Source organism: Nasonia vitripennis, chromosome 5 (assembly GCF_009193385.2).
Source record: "Nasonia vitripennis strain AsymCx chromosome 5, Nvit_psr_1.1, whole genome shotgun sequence".
In the NCBI taxonomy this organism is placed as follows: domain Eukaryota; kingdom Metazoa; phylum Arthropoda; class Insecta; order Hymenoptera; family Pteromalidae; genus Nasonia; species Nasonia vitripennis.
The window spans coordinates 18,077,800-18,090,661 of record NC_045761.1 but is presented as its reverse complement, the minus strand read 5'-3'; the positions used below and the strand labels follow the sequence as shown (position 1 = coordinate 18,090,661).

Here is a 12,862-nt window from a genome sequence, read left to right as displayed (position 1 = left end):
AAAGCTATAATAACTACTATAAAATTTTATAAATTACTTTTAATTTGGTCTTCTAATATCTTAGAAAAATTCTTTAATCATACTTGATGGTTTTAATGTTTTTAAAAACACTCAATGATACTAATAAAAGCTACTAAACTCTAGTACTAGATCTAATAGCTGTTATTAGCTATATTTTAAGCTGTTTTCTTGTAGATTATTTACACGCTCAAAAAACTATTAAAACCTAATAAAAGCTTAAAAATATTTGTAAAATTAAAAAATATATAATCAAATCTTTGAAACATTAATGAGTGTTATAAACTATTATTAGATTTTTCAAATTCCACACTTTATTAATGGTTATTAAAATCTAATAAAAGCTAATAATTTTATTTTTTATTATTTTTTTTTTGTTTATCCGGAGAGTTGGAGAAATGCTTGATGCACCATATCAGGAGTCGTGCGAGACTCCCCGTGTGTGGGACTCTCCTGACGCGGGATTATCGCCATCAGGCATATACCCACTAAAACTCCACCTTTTATAGGGCCGCGAAACCCCCCTCCCCCCGGTATCTGCTTTCGCATTCCTTCGGGGGGTCACCTGTCTTAAGCTATGCTAGCCGTCATAAAATTTGATTAATTTTAATCACATTTTAATCGTTCTTAATACTTGTAATCCCCGTTATCATTTTAAAAGAATCAATTTTAATACATTTTAATCGCATAAGATTAATGCTTATTTTTAGCATTAATTTTAATCGTTTTCGATCCGCATTATCACTAACAATTCCATTTAATTATTTTAATCTATTTTAATGTCCTTGAAATCGCTGAAAATAATGCGGCAATGTCAGGTTTAATCCAAAGTAATCGTATCGTTTTTAAAAGACTATATTATAACTAAAAGTAATAAATTTTAATTATATTTGATTGTTTGTTAGTTAATCGTAATTAATGATTTAATTCAAACATTGAGGAATGCATGCTTCCAAAACAAAATTAAATGTTTTTTTTTTCAAGAGAGTAAGTATTTGAAGATTGAAAAATTACTCGCAAAGAACTAATTTTTTCACGCTTGCCATCAATATCATACAAAATATTTTATTTATCAGTACTATCATATTCATATAATATTTAAAAATCATAATTATAATGTAATTTTGCCTGATATTCTGGTCACTATTACAATATCGACCACTATCTTTTCTTAAATTATAAGCGTCAACTGCAGTCAAGTGTTATTTTTGCAACAATTTTCGATTTTGATGAATATTATGATTTTTCTCAATTTGCAATTCAATGAAGTACTACACATGGAGAGGTGCCCTTTTTACATTTTTTTAAAGATAATTTAATATGAAACAACTAATATCCATAATTTTTTTGTTTTAATCAGTCTTTGTAAAGATAGTACAAAAAATATTTGTCACGTTGTATACTGAATGCTACATTGTAATATAATTGTCAATAAAAATAATCGCATTGGTTATAGGTTCACAGTTTGGAAGTGAACTCGGTTCTGTTATGGACTTGTGGTGACTGACTTCGGAATTCTTCGATGGTCAATGGTGACTTATCCAAAATTTGGAACTTGTATAATTCTACTTTTTCGGGATACATTGAATCTCCTGGAAGTAAGTGCACAGCTCCATCGCTCAAATTTACTCTTACCTATGAATAAAAATGAACTAACGTTTGATATTTATCAATTCAGAAACTTTTTTTTACAGAAAGTTTGTCTATAAAAGTTGAGTTATAAAACGATAAAGCAATTTTACTGGCAAATATAATTCAGCTCCTTTTTTCCCCCTTTCTATAGCAAACTGCATTAAGTTATCAACGCTTTTATATTTTGCTATTGTTGACAGTTCATACAGCTGAGGAGGTGGCAAAGATCTCTTCAGTTTTGTTGCATCTCCTGGTGTAGCCCACTGTTCAGAAATAAATTGTTCATTCATCACTGTAATTTACTTTTTGAAGATTGCTCAAGTGTAATTATACGCAGCACTACTTACTACTATTTCATTTATTTCTCCGTCATCATGTTTTGAGATGGGAATTTCTGATAAACATGTAAAAAAGAAAGCAGCATCAAAACGACTCGATGCTGGAAAAAATGTTGGTGTCAACCAGTTTGCCCATTCATGCAGAGCCCATAAATTTGGATAGCATTCTAATTTTTCACACATGTTATAAAACTCATTTGGATCCGAATGAACTTTTTTTTGCCAAGAAGTCAATTCATCATTTGCAACTAAATTACAATACAAATGTATTATATTACTACCAAAAAATGTTTTGTTAATAAATTAGGTGTATCTGATTTAATAGTTATACCATAGAAACTAGTTATTTCAGAACTAGATGCAGATTTAGAGCAGTTGTTACAAAGCAAAATTCCACATTCTTCAAAAGTTTCTCGTATGGCACTTATTCGCAATGAAATCTCTCGTATCAGTTCATTGTCATTACTGTGAAATATCTTTGGTCTGTTTTTGGAATTTGGTATCAAAGTCTTGAAGCTGTTGTCATCGTAACCATAATTTTTGTAAAGCCTTTTCCATTTTATATCAGCATCAGCTGATTCAATCACACCACCAGGAAATACATACGCACCAGCAAAATTTGCTTTTTCGTGACGTTTGAGAAAAAGCAAATCATAATCATACTGCAATCAAATCATTGACATCAATTACCACCACCAAACTATCAAATGTGTATTAAATATTTTGAGTACTTGCTTTTTGATTATATTTTAAGCCATTTCTAGCAGCTATAATGACACTAGCTGATTCTCTCCAGGCTTTCATTTCTGCTTTTATTTTATTCTTATTTAAAAATGTTTTCTAACTAGTGTGTACAATAACAGGTTATGTTATATAATTATCTATGATGATGATAGTATACAAGTATTTTAAAATCTAGGCTACTTTTTATAACAACAATATGTTTGACTAACAACAAATAAATCTCATAATAATAAAGCTCCTGTATCATTATCTAATTCATTATCTAATATTTAGTATCAATGATTTAGTTAGATATAGTAATTGATTAAAAACCATTTTTGTAGATCTCGCTTGAAATTTTATTTCAATAATTTGTAGGACGTATTCAATAAATACATTTGAACATTTGCAATTTATTGTACAAAATTAAAACTAATGGAGTAACATCCAATCAAATGTTATGCAACCAACCTTGATAGACTTTAAATTCAAGTAAACATTGTATGTTGATTAGATTAAGAACATATACAATCTCTCTAATTATAAACATACCATGCTATACTTCCATGTCACATGTTGGCTTACTGAATGCAGTGTCATTCAAATGCGACAAAAGCACCAGATGGCAGCACAATATAATTTATTTGGTTTCATATGAAAGTGTTTAAGTACATACAACAATAAAATAAATAATCTTAATGTATCAGAACTTTACTTTAATCACTTCTAGAAGATTGAAAACGAATGTCAAGTTTTGTTTTCAGGCGGTTCTTCTGTCTTGCCTGTTGCAGCTACCATCAATTCGTACAGTTGATGAACTTGCTCGTCCCTTAGTTTGTTTATATCCTCCATCGGCAGTGGCTTTCCCAAGGGTTTCCCAGTTTTTGGACCTCGCAAACCAAGCTGCTCCGCCAAATTTATAGCGTAGTCCTGTTTAAAAAAAATGTACACAAATCATAAGATATTTTTCACAGAAAGCAACCTTGGGTTTCACAGTATTGCAACAAAATGTTTTCTTATGATCTTTACAGTTAAAATAAACGAGTAGAACATAGTGACATTTCAAGCAACACTTGTATAATTCAAGTTTTTTGAAAAATGATGATAGAAAGTTGTAGGGAAATGACGAGAAATTCTATAGCTGGTGCAAAGAATAAAAGAGTAATGATCCTCACCGCCCACTCATTGAGAAAAATATCGGCCTCGGTAGGATTGCATTTTTTGTGCCTCCTGAACTCGTCCTTGACGTAAACGTCGCCTAATTCACGAATTTCAGGGGGTAGACCACGGTGTAACCTCAAAACCATTTTGTACAATCTTCTAACCCTTTGCAAGTGAGTCCAGGGCGCAGGAGGTGCTGCCATGACTCGTCTTTTACTCACAGTCTTTCACTAAGTACTTCAACCTATCTCTGTCTTCACTTCGACAATTGTTTCAGGGAATTTCTTCCGGCTGAGTCTTACTTAAAAAACAAGCTATAGGCAGCGTGAGAAATCCCGCATGTCGACGGCCATCAGCTGATGATCGCTTTTTCGTCTGCTAGACAGACGCGAGAGTGGGGCGAAATATCAAGCGCGCATAGTTTTAGCGCTGCATGTGTTGTACCTACTTATATTTTTAGAAGAAAGAACCCGTTTTTCTCAACAGAATTACTTACAAAATTATTATCTGCTGAACGAAAAATCTGAGAATAATTATTCTGACCGTTAATTTTCTCGAATTAGTATAAACTAAAAATACAAACAAAGAGCATGTAATATATTAATGACGATTACATGGTGTACTAAGTTTATACCTATAAGCATATCCTGCGAGTGTAACCTGCGTATCAAAATATCAGCTATACTTATATAACTCTTCAGTCATCGCGTCCCATTCGTGTCCCGCTATACGAAGGGTTTGGAACCTCGTGTGGATTTTACTACATATTTTAGTGATTTAAAAAAATCATTTTTTACAGTGTACCTGCATCGACGTCAGCAGCTGTACGAGAGCCATATACTACTATTCTACGGTAAGAACCAACAACAACCACTATTAGTATATTAGTGTATACATCGGTTTACGATCGAGCCCTGCATATATAGCCGGCCCATTCGCATACGACTTAACGCCCCTCCCTTCGCGCGTGTTTACTATATAGACCGCGCGCTACGTGCCCGCAAACGGGCTAATACGCACTTCTACCTGTGCTGTCCTCTATACCTCCCTCTCCAGGCTCCGATGGTGCGAATAGGGAGGGCTGCCTCGATTTTGCCACCGATCCACTACGCAGTCGTCGCCGAATTTTCCTCGAAGCGGTCGCGCGCTCTTATACATATAGCTTCTCTACGAATCCGGTGCAGCCGACGCTATAGAAAGATGCGGCTCCTAATTATCGCAGTGATCCTCGCCATGACGTTGGCGAAGTCGTCCGAAGCCTGCTTGTCGCGACTCGGAACTCGGGGCCAGTGCATCAGCCTGAAGAAGTGCCGACCTGTACTACAGGTTCTAAGGACCCGGCCTCCTCTCAAAGTCTACGATGACATCATGAACACGCACTGCGGTTACGATGGTATATCTCGGCTATACACATATTTACTGTGTTTATTATTATTTACAATACTTACGGTGTATAAACGATATGATCGTTCGATCTCCAGGTAACCTTCCGAAAATCTGTTGCGAACTGCAAGCCAGCGTCAATACGCCGCGGCCCAGCCAGCGGCCCAGCCAGCGGCCCAGCCGGCGGCGGCCCAACCGGATAGGGAAATTACCGAAAATTAGGTTCACAACATCGATCTGGGAGACGACCAGCACAACGTCATCTGCACCTGCAGCCGTCGCAGGAGCTCCTCACCCGAATCTTGACCTCCTGGACCACAAGCTCTGCGGACACATCGCGCCCGAGTTGAGGATTTACGGCGGGAGCGAGAGCAAACTCTTCGAGTTTCCCTGGATGGCTCTTCTGGCCTTTGATTCCGGCGAACAGACATCGGACGGCAAGCCCGATTTCCGATGCGGTGCTACGATCATCAACAAGAAATACGTGTTGACGGCCGCTCACTGCGTCACCAATCTGCCGGAGGGTAAGTCGTAATATGTTGGATACATTTATGAAAAAGTGTCGTGATATATTTGTTATTTATTCAACTACGTGCGCTCCTTTTATCGCGTGTAGTACCTTGAGAAGAGAAAAAGACTGATTAATTTTGTGCCTGCAAATTGCGTCTCTGAGTATATCAAATCTCAGGCTTATCGCGAGCTCTCTTTTACCTTCTATCACCAGAAGAACGTTTTTTTGGCAAGACAATAAAAAAAAAAAACACCAATTAACGTAATCGCACTCGTAAAGGATAAGATATACCCATGAGTATAACACATAATTCACATCTCGTTTGTTGTTATTGTCGCCGCAGACTTGAAGCTCGCCGGTGTGAGGGTCGGTGAGCACAATCTCGCCGAGAAAAGGGATTGCGAAATCTACGATAACGGAGCGGCTTACATCTGCGCGGAGAAGCACCAAGACTTCGGCATCGAGTCTGTCCATCCACATCCGGAGTACGCACACAACAGAACACTCCAAAATGACATCGCCATCGTTAGGTATGTAATGTGCATAATACACTTCGTTATTCGAATTTTATATAATTCAAATTTCCAGGATAAACGGTACGATGAACTTCCGTCCAGCCTCGGTCCGACCGATCTGCCTGCCGATCGACGCCGATTCTCGCAATCCAGGCTCCTTCGGCGTGGTGACCGGTTGGGGATCTACGGAAACCGGCGCGTCCAACAGCGACGTCCTGCTAAAGGTCAAGCTGCCGATCGTACCAGCCTCGGAGTGTCGAAACGCCTACCGGGACAATCCGTTCGTCAGGCTCGGAGATGGACAGATCTGCGCCGGTAGTCTCGAGGGCAAGGACTCGTGCAGCGGGGACAGCGGTGGTCCCCTCCAGAACGCTGCCATCTACAGAGGCGAGCCCAGAATCGTCCAGCACGGGATCGTCAGCTTTGGAAAGAAGAACTGCGCTGTCGAAGGATCGCCCGGCGTTTACACCAACGTAGCGCACTACGTCGACTGGATTCTCGATAATCTGAGGGCTTGAATTCGTATATAGGTGTATACAAACAGAGCGATGTATCGTAACGCAATGATACGGATAAGAGACGTTTGACACTTTTCGTACACTGTTGCGGTTGAGCGGCAAAAATGTAGATAATGGTTGAATAATGTAAAGGTACCACGTTCGTTCAATTTCATTATCCGGCAGCTGCTGTTGTACTATCTTAGCCGCTTAACGATCTCGAGTGCAGAATTCGATTCGGATCGGCCGAAAAGTCGTGTTTCTATTTCGCCAAAAATTAACAACTCTCGTTTTATGCGTATCATTCGTTTCGATCCAGTCGCCTCTCTGCGACATTTAGATTCAAGAGTTAGCAAACGAATCTTTTGCTAAATTTCGTCGTCGCCTTTTAAACGAATTTGTTTTAATCGAAATGACGCATTCGGTGTGCTATAAATCGATTTCCCGATAAGAATCGAACTACGTTTTTTTTTTTAGATAGGCAAAATACCGCGTCTGTATGTTCAGTCGTATAGTTGCGGGCGAAAAGCTCTTCTAAAAATAGTAAAACGTGATAATCACGATGTTCTATGCGTAGATAAAATTATGTTTGAACGAAAAGTCGCTATATAACGAAGCAGTGCGCATGTTTGCTTGATTTAGCGAATCCGATTGAATTAAATAATAAGGAAGAATCATTTGTATATATATATATAGTCACTACGATTAATTGGACGTGTATCAGTGTGTAGTCTTGAAATTGACATGTTGATTTGTACGCGTACAAAAGGGAAATTTTCGATTTTTATAGGTAGATGCGTGAAACTATTTGGATACCTATATCTTTTATACTCTTGATCTTATATATTTATACACGACGTTCGATTATTTATATAGCTTATCGTTTTTTAAAATAGAGTAAAATAATGCAAGACTGACGCTGACGAGATATCTACACTTAAGAGTAGCTAGAAAGTAATTAAGTATTTTAGTTGTTATTGTAAAGTATTTCAAACGATCGTACGTATAGGTGATAAAGTAAAGAAATCTAAAAATAATTTTGTAAAATTTTGATAATCTTGATTTGGTAACTTAATTGAAAGTTAATCGATTATTGCATACCTATATGATACACGTCATTTGAAACACTGTTTTCCTCTTGACAATGTTTTCCACTTGTTATACGCGATATATTTAGATAATAGTATTTTCTTGGTAATTTACAGAGATGTTAACTACCCTGATGCGATTCGAGTCAAAGTATTTTAGACCCCGCGTACGACATCAATCATACGTATGAAATTATATGATGTATATCGAAGGAAAAAGTGCGTATATTATGTATATTTATGCGGTGATATAATAATAATAATGATGTATATAGACAGACGAATCCAACGATTCCGCTCATTGATTTCTCAACTATTGAAGTACCAAAATCTGCATCGCACGTGTAAGTAACAAATAAGACAGTAAAAGAAATCCATAGGTAAACACTAAAAAGGCTGTTGATCCGCGCATCAGGCTCGAATGTGAAATGCGATAATTACACACACACACACACACACACACACACACACACACATCAGTCGATGATAAGGGCGAATTAATTTTGTTTGCCTCGTATACCGATCGTCTCTCAACACACTTGACGTTCCAATGTTTTCTCTGGGAAGATTCGATAAGACACTCGTTATGAGTATATAACAATCGACTCCTCGAAATAACAAGCGACTTACATTCTTCTTTTCTTGTTTGCATCGGTGACGCAGCGAACTCGTATACACGTATACGAAAACACGTGCGAGCGCGAAATGCGAATGTACCTTTATCGGGCTTACGTGTGCGGTACACACCTTCTTTTTAGCCGATGAATTTTTGGGATGTACACGCATCGACGAGGAATTATTATATTATAAGATTAAAAAATAAACTTTTATTTGAGTTATTGCTTATCTATAATATCAGTATTTTCCAACTATAATACATTAAATATAACATGTTATAACCATTTGAATCATGTCGAGTTAAAATATAACGAAAGAATTTCACTCTTCGAGTCTGCTCATTAAAAAAGTTATACAAAAGTCAATCCGTCGCAGTAGGACCTTTTCGTTAATTGCGTTTTATAATAAATTGTAATATAAGTAAAATTGAAAGATCTTATATGTACATATTAAAATTTTCAAGTATATGTATATTCACAGTTTCTGTGCGTCGTTATCATGTCAATGCGAGCTTTTTTTACTCGCAGCTTTTTTCTATCATAGATCGTATCGCGTTTATTCGTGGCCATCGTGAAATGCAGCAAATAGACATCGACACCTTTCTAATTGTCCTCCGGAGTCCTGGCATCTTGGATTTCCTGTGTGAAAACATACAAATTTTGATAAACACACACTGTATCATAAAACAAAAGGCTAAAATAAGAACAACTGTCTTACCCTGTTACGGCGCTCTCCGTATTTCGACCAGAAGGTGACTTTGCACAGAGACTTCTGACCCGTCTGCTTGTTGAACACGGAGCAGGCGTCAAAGGGGGGCGAATACAGATGCAACGAAACTGCCGGATTAACAGTGCTTAAATTTTCCACTCGATGCAGCCCTATCGAATCTTGAAGAACAAAAGAGCGAACAACGATTAAACAAAAATTCCCAAAGCGACAAAACAAGGCTTTAATCGCTATAGCTCTCGCGTTACCATTTATGTAGGTGACGTCATTGGTCGCGTAAATGCACCTCTCGATTTCCTCCAATTCCTCCTGGCATTGATTGCCTTGTTCGTCGGTGTACTTCCTCGGCCACTTGTATTTCGTCTGGCGTGTAAACAGAGAAAAGTTATTTATAGCCGAGATCGCGATCCGCATTTTGTGTATATAATAGATAAAGAGAAAGCAAAGTTGTAAAACTCGCTCAGTTATTCTTTTTTCTTTTCCACACAATATCAATTACCAGCTGATATTGCGTGCGGAAGTTCACCGGCTTTTTATCATCGCTGCACGTTATATTGTAATATACTTTGGAAATTTTTATCACAGCCACAAGTGCAATAATACTCACCTCGCAAAGCTCGCCCTGGAGTATCTTCATGACGCAGTGAGCGTCGGCGTGGTCGTGTATGGCCGAGCCGTGACCCTCGCCCCAGCAGAGCACCATGAGGTTGAACTTGCCGTTGCCCTCGTCCACCAGGTTCCGCGTGTACCTGAAACGGAGTAGAAGCCGGAAAAACTCGTTAATATAATGCCAGCCTCTGCGGGCTCGACTGTAATTGCGCAGCTGCATAGTAGCCTTTCGCTCGTTTTGGCGAATAGATGTATAATTAGCCGCGTGTCTAGTCTATGTAGGGCAGGCTTTATGCGCAAATCGGCATTGATCCGCGTACCGATTGTTAAAAATAGTCGATGAAAACTGTTATCTCTGAAATCACTGGCATATCTCTCAAAATCCGAAAAGAAAGTACACGATTGCAAAAGAACGAGGCGATTATTTCTGCAGTTTTACGAGAGATTGAGATAAAAGCGCCAAAATCTTATCTCTCGTCGCTTCTCGCACAATAGGGCATTTTATAATTAACGCCGCAGACTTTGCCGCGAAACGGCACACACGTAAAGATATTATCACAAAAGCTACCCGTGCTGCCGTCGATCTTTTTTTTTTTTTTTTTTTTTTTTTTTGTCCACATATACACATAGCCAACGCACGAATCAAGAGCATTATCGCCGGCGGCGGCTTATCGAGTCTACACACGTATGCGTTGGGGTTGCGAAAGGAAAAATAATTCGAGTCGGTCGATTTTGCTTCTGGGCGATTGTTATTGGAATTTTTCCGAGCGGTGAGGAGAAAAGTTTGAAGTTATTATACGCGCGTGTGTTTGTGCGGCCCCGAGACGAGCGACTTTATCATAACACTTTGAAAGAGATAGTCTCTTCAAAGACGTGGAGAAATCTCTTCGTTTTGCGCCTAATATGCTTGATATTAATATTTTATCTGACCAGTCGTAGACTCTGCACGTTGCTTACAGCGATTATACGAGATATCGTTTCGTTAGTACTCGCGTATGTAACGCTTTTACTGTGTATATAAGCAAATTTTTTCGATGTTAATCAGCTTGAATTTATCCATTTTTAGACAATCGATTTTGACAGTCCGGAGAGTGTGTGCGATGCTCTTATCGAATTGTATTGTAATTGCAATCGTAAGTCGCTATTACGTCAGATAATTATTGTCGCGGTTTGCTTTGCGAATTCAAAGAAAATTTCAAAAAATTATTCCTCAAAAAAGTACATTGTGACAGTTATCGAACAGATCTGTTTACAGACATCGTGTCATACGAATAACATGCATCCCCGCAGGTGTTTTCCTCGGAATCACCGATTACACGTGTGCGCCTATCTTGCAAAATTTATCAGTAGAGGTGCATTGAGACGTTATCGCTGTACTTTCACATTATCACCGTATAACGATCTCTTCGATCAGATTTTCGTTGACTTTCTACGTATACACAGAGAGGGGAGGGAGTCGATCGCTTGTTTAAATTTCGTTGTTTGCAACGGAATTTTTCATGGACATTATATCTATGACGTTTCTCTCGCCGGGACTTATTATTTTGGTCGCGAGATTACAGGGAAAACACATTGCCTTATATGTGTGTGTACTGGCTTTTATCGGAACATGCAACACACATACGTAAAACGTTTCGTTTCCAAAATTTCCACGACAAAGTCATAATAATTAAACTATCGAAACTTCAAAGTCTCACACGCACCACATACGCGCAGTCGCGTAGCTTGAATGGAAAACGCAGCAGTCGCAGCGTAGTTTGAAATAATTAATAATGCCGAGATAACCCTTGGCTGAACTTGCTGGAACGTGTGTATAAGTGTAATAACGAATAGATCGAGACTCGCTCGATCGTCAGCAGCGTCGTGTTTCGTCATCGACAATTTTCGGTAAAAATCTCTCGGCCTGCGGAGATAAGGGGAAAATCCCAACCGCTGCAGCTCTGCGCAGCCTCGGCTATAATTTCGACGAACTCGAGCGTCATCTAGATTTTTCGTCGGACGAAGCGATGACGGCATGTATAAGTGTAATATATAACGAAGCGAGCGCGATACGGCGCTGAAAAAAATGCTAATTGCGCTTGGTTAGGGCTCGACGAGCGAGAGAGCGGTGACCGTTAAGCCGCATGTAACAGGTGATATAAACGCGCCCGTTACCTCAGTCTCTCGAAAGAGAGACGCCAAAACAATGCGGCATATTTTTTCCGTCTCACGCCGGAGAATCGAGTTTACGCGCCATAAGCTCTAAGGAAATCGGTACAGCGACGCGAAAGATCGGCAAGACGATCGATCGTCTCTCACCTGTATCGGTCGAACTTGGCGAACTTCTTCCAGTCCTGTGGGTTGCTTCTGTAGGCAGCCATGAGGTCCTGCACGTAGTCGATGTCGACGTTGTTCGTCGCGAAGGCTTCGTGTAGCTTCTCGATCAGCTCCTTCAAACCGATCGATTTCAAACTCGACGACGTCGTCTGCTCGCCAGTCAACATCAGGCGGCTCTTCTGCTGCTCCAGCCTCGAGTCCATCTCACTGTACACGTCCATGACGATGTGTAAGAATCTCAAGCGATGTGTGTGTACTATTATACTGCGGTAAGTTGGGATAGGAGGAACGACGAACGACAACAAGAACAAAAAAATCGGCTTCTCGGCTGCGCGATTGCGGAGGACCAACTGAGCCGGGCAAGTTCCGTCGGGCTGGTATAGAGGCCTGACGACTTGAGAGATCTTGCTTACGACCTCTGAGATACTCCCTACTCTCTCTCTCTCTCTCTCTCTCTCTCTCTCTCTCTCTCGCTCTTGTATACGTGCACAGCTATAGTATATTGTGTACCGCGGGGAGAGCTGGAGCAGTTTTCCCCTCCGCCGCGCGTTGTGTGTAGGTACGATTATTTGGCTCTGCCGATTTCTCATTCGTCGATTCTTCTGTACTATGTATACCCGGGCGCTCGGGAACACCTGCTTCAATAGAGAGACAGATATAGACATTGCGATATAATTTTCATTTCGATTCCGGCGCGTTGCGACGAGCAAGCGTTCCTATTAGGTAT

General features: G+C 39.4%; 4 protein-coding genes across 6 annotated transcripts; 1 reads left to right on the top strand and 3 right to left on the bottom strand.

Moving 5' to 3' along the window:
- Positions 1-1,351: 1,351 nt before the first annotated feature.
- Positions 1,352-3,255, bottom strand: LOC116417767 (nucleoside diphosphate-linked moiety X motif 19-like). Of its 3 annotated transcripts, none has more exons than XM_031932757.2 (5): positions 2,724-3,022; positions 2,320-2,650; positions 1,998-2,236; positions 1,761-1,913; positions 1,352-1,670 (listed from the first exon to the last, which is right to left on the bottom strand). In XM_031932757.2, exons 1-5 carry the CDS (start codon positions 2,790-2,792, stop codon positions 1,650-1,652), a joined length of 813 nt encoding a protein of 270 aa, XP_031788617.1. In that variant the 5' UTR covers positions 2,793-3,022; the 3' UTR covers positions 1,352-1,649. The 3 variants fall into 3 exon arrangements, with proteins under 3 accessions (XP_031788617.1, XP_031788616.1, XP_031788614.1); XM_031932756.2 differs by lacking the exon at positions 2,724-3,022 and adding an exon at positions 3,045-3,255 and having other exon boundaries at positions 1,354-1,653; XM_031932754.2 differs by having other exon boundaries at positions 1,354-1,653; positions 2,724-3,017.
- On the bottom strand, positions 3,053-4,376 carry LOC103315548 (succinate dehydrogenase assembly factor 3, mitochondrial). Its single transcript, XM_008204986.3, has 2 exons — positions 3,887-4,376; positions 3,053-3,641 (listed from the first exon to the last, which is right to left on the bottom strand). Exons 1-2 carry the CDS (start codon positions 4,073-4,075, stop codon positions 3,459-3,461), a joined length of 372 nt encoding a protein of 123 aa, XP_008203208.1. The 5' UTR covers positions 4,076-4,376; the 3' UTR covers positions 3,053-3,458.
- Positions 4,377-4,663: 287 nt separating this feature from the next.
- Positions 4,664-8,150, top strand: LOC100120940 (CLIP domain-containing serine protease 14D). The gene is made up of 4 exons (XM_031932753.1): positions 4,664-5,265; positions 5,354-5,779; positions 6,110-6,296; positions 6,355-8,150. The coding sequence occupies exons 1-4, from the start codon at positions 4,935-4,937 to the stop codon at positions 6,797-6,799; spliced, it is 1,389 nt and encodes a 462-aa protein (XP_031788613.1). The 5' UTR covers positions 4,664-4,934; the 3' UTR covers positions 6,800-8,150.
- LOC100120916 (cysteine dioxygenase type 1) lies at positions 7,668-12,561 on the bottom strand. Its single transcript, XM_001604460.6, has 5 exons — positions 12,118-12,561; positions 9,818-9,959; positions 9,459-9,573; positions 9,202-9,371; positions 7,668-9,122 (listed from the first exon to the last, which is right to left on the bottom strand). Exons 1-5 carry the CDS (start codon positions 12,354-12,356, stop codon positions 9,087-9,089), a joined length of 702 nt encoding a protein of 233 aa, XP_001604510.2. The 5' UTR covers positions 12,357-12,561; the 3' UTR covers positions 7,668-9,086.
- Positions 12,562-12,862: the final 301 nt, after the last annotated feature.

What these genes read in the sequence shown, in the direction of transcription:
- LOC100120916 (XM_001604460.6), bottom strand. Translation starts at nt 12,356, where the DNA reads ATGGACGTGTACAGTGAGATGGACTCGAGGCTGGAGCAGCAGAAGAGC. An exon ending in TGACGTCACCTACATAAATG is followed by an intron (nt 9,372 to 9,458) that starts GTAACGCGAGAG and finishes TTGTTCTTCAAG; the next exon opens with ATTCGATAGGGCTGCATCGA. An exon ending in ACGGAGAGCGCCGTAACAGG is followed by an intron (nt 9,123 to 9,201) that starts GTAAGACAGTTG and finishes GTTTTCACACAG; the next exon opens with GAAATCCAAGATGCCAGGAC.
- LOC100120940 (XM_031932753.1), top strand. Translation starts at nt 4,935, where the DNA reads ATGGTGCGAATAGGGAGGGCTGCCTCGATTTTGCCACCGATCCACTAC. An exon ending in CACGCACTGCGGTTACGATG is followed by an intron (nt 5,266 to 5,353) that starts GTATATCTCGGC and finishes TTCGATCTCCAG; the next exon opens with GTAACCTTCCGAAAATCTGT. An exon ending in CGTCACCAATCTGCCGGAGG is followed by an intron (nt 5,780 to 6,109) that starts GTAAGTCGTAAT and finishes TTGTCGCCGCAG; the next exon opens with ACTTGAAGCTCGCCGGTGTG.
- LOC103315548 (XM_008204986.3), bottom strand. Translation starts at nt 4,075, where the DNA reads ATGGCAGCACCTCCTGCGCCCTGGACTCACTTGCAAAGGGTTAGAAGA. An exon ending in TTTTTCTCAATGAGTGGGCG is followed by an intron (nt 3,642 to 3,886) that starts GTGAGGATCATT and finishes TTTTTTAAACAG; the next exon opens with GACTACGCTATAAATTTGGC.
- LOC116417767 (XM_031932754.2), bottom strand. Translation starts at nt 2,792, where the DNA reads ATGAAAGCCTGGAGAGAATCAGCTAGTGTCATTATAGCTGCTAGAAAT. An exon ending in TGAAATAACTAGTTTCTATG is followed by an intron (nt 2,237 to 2,319) that starts GTATAACTATTA and finishes ATTGTAATTTAG; the next exon opens with TTGCAAATGATGAATTGACT. An exon ending in GAGAAATAAATGAAATAGTA is followed by an intron (nt 1,914 to 1,997) that starts GTAAGTAGTGCT and finishes ATTTCTGAACAG; the next exon opens with TGGGCTACACCAGGAGATGC.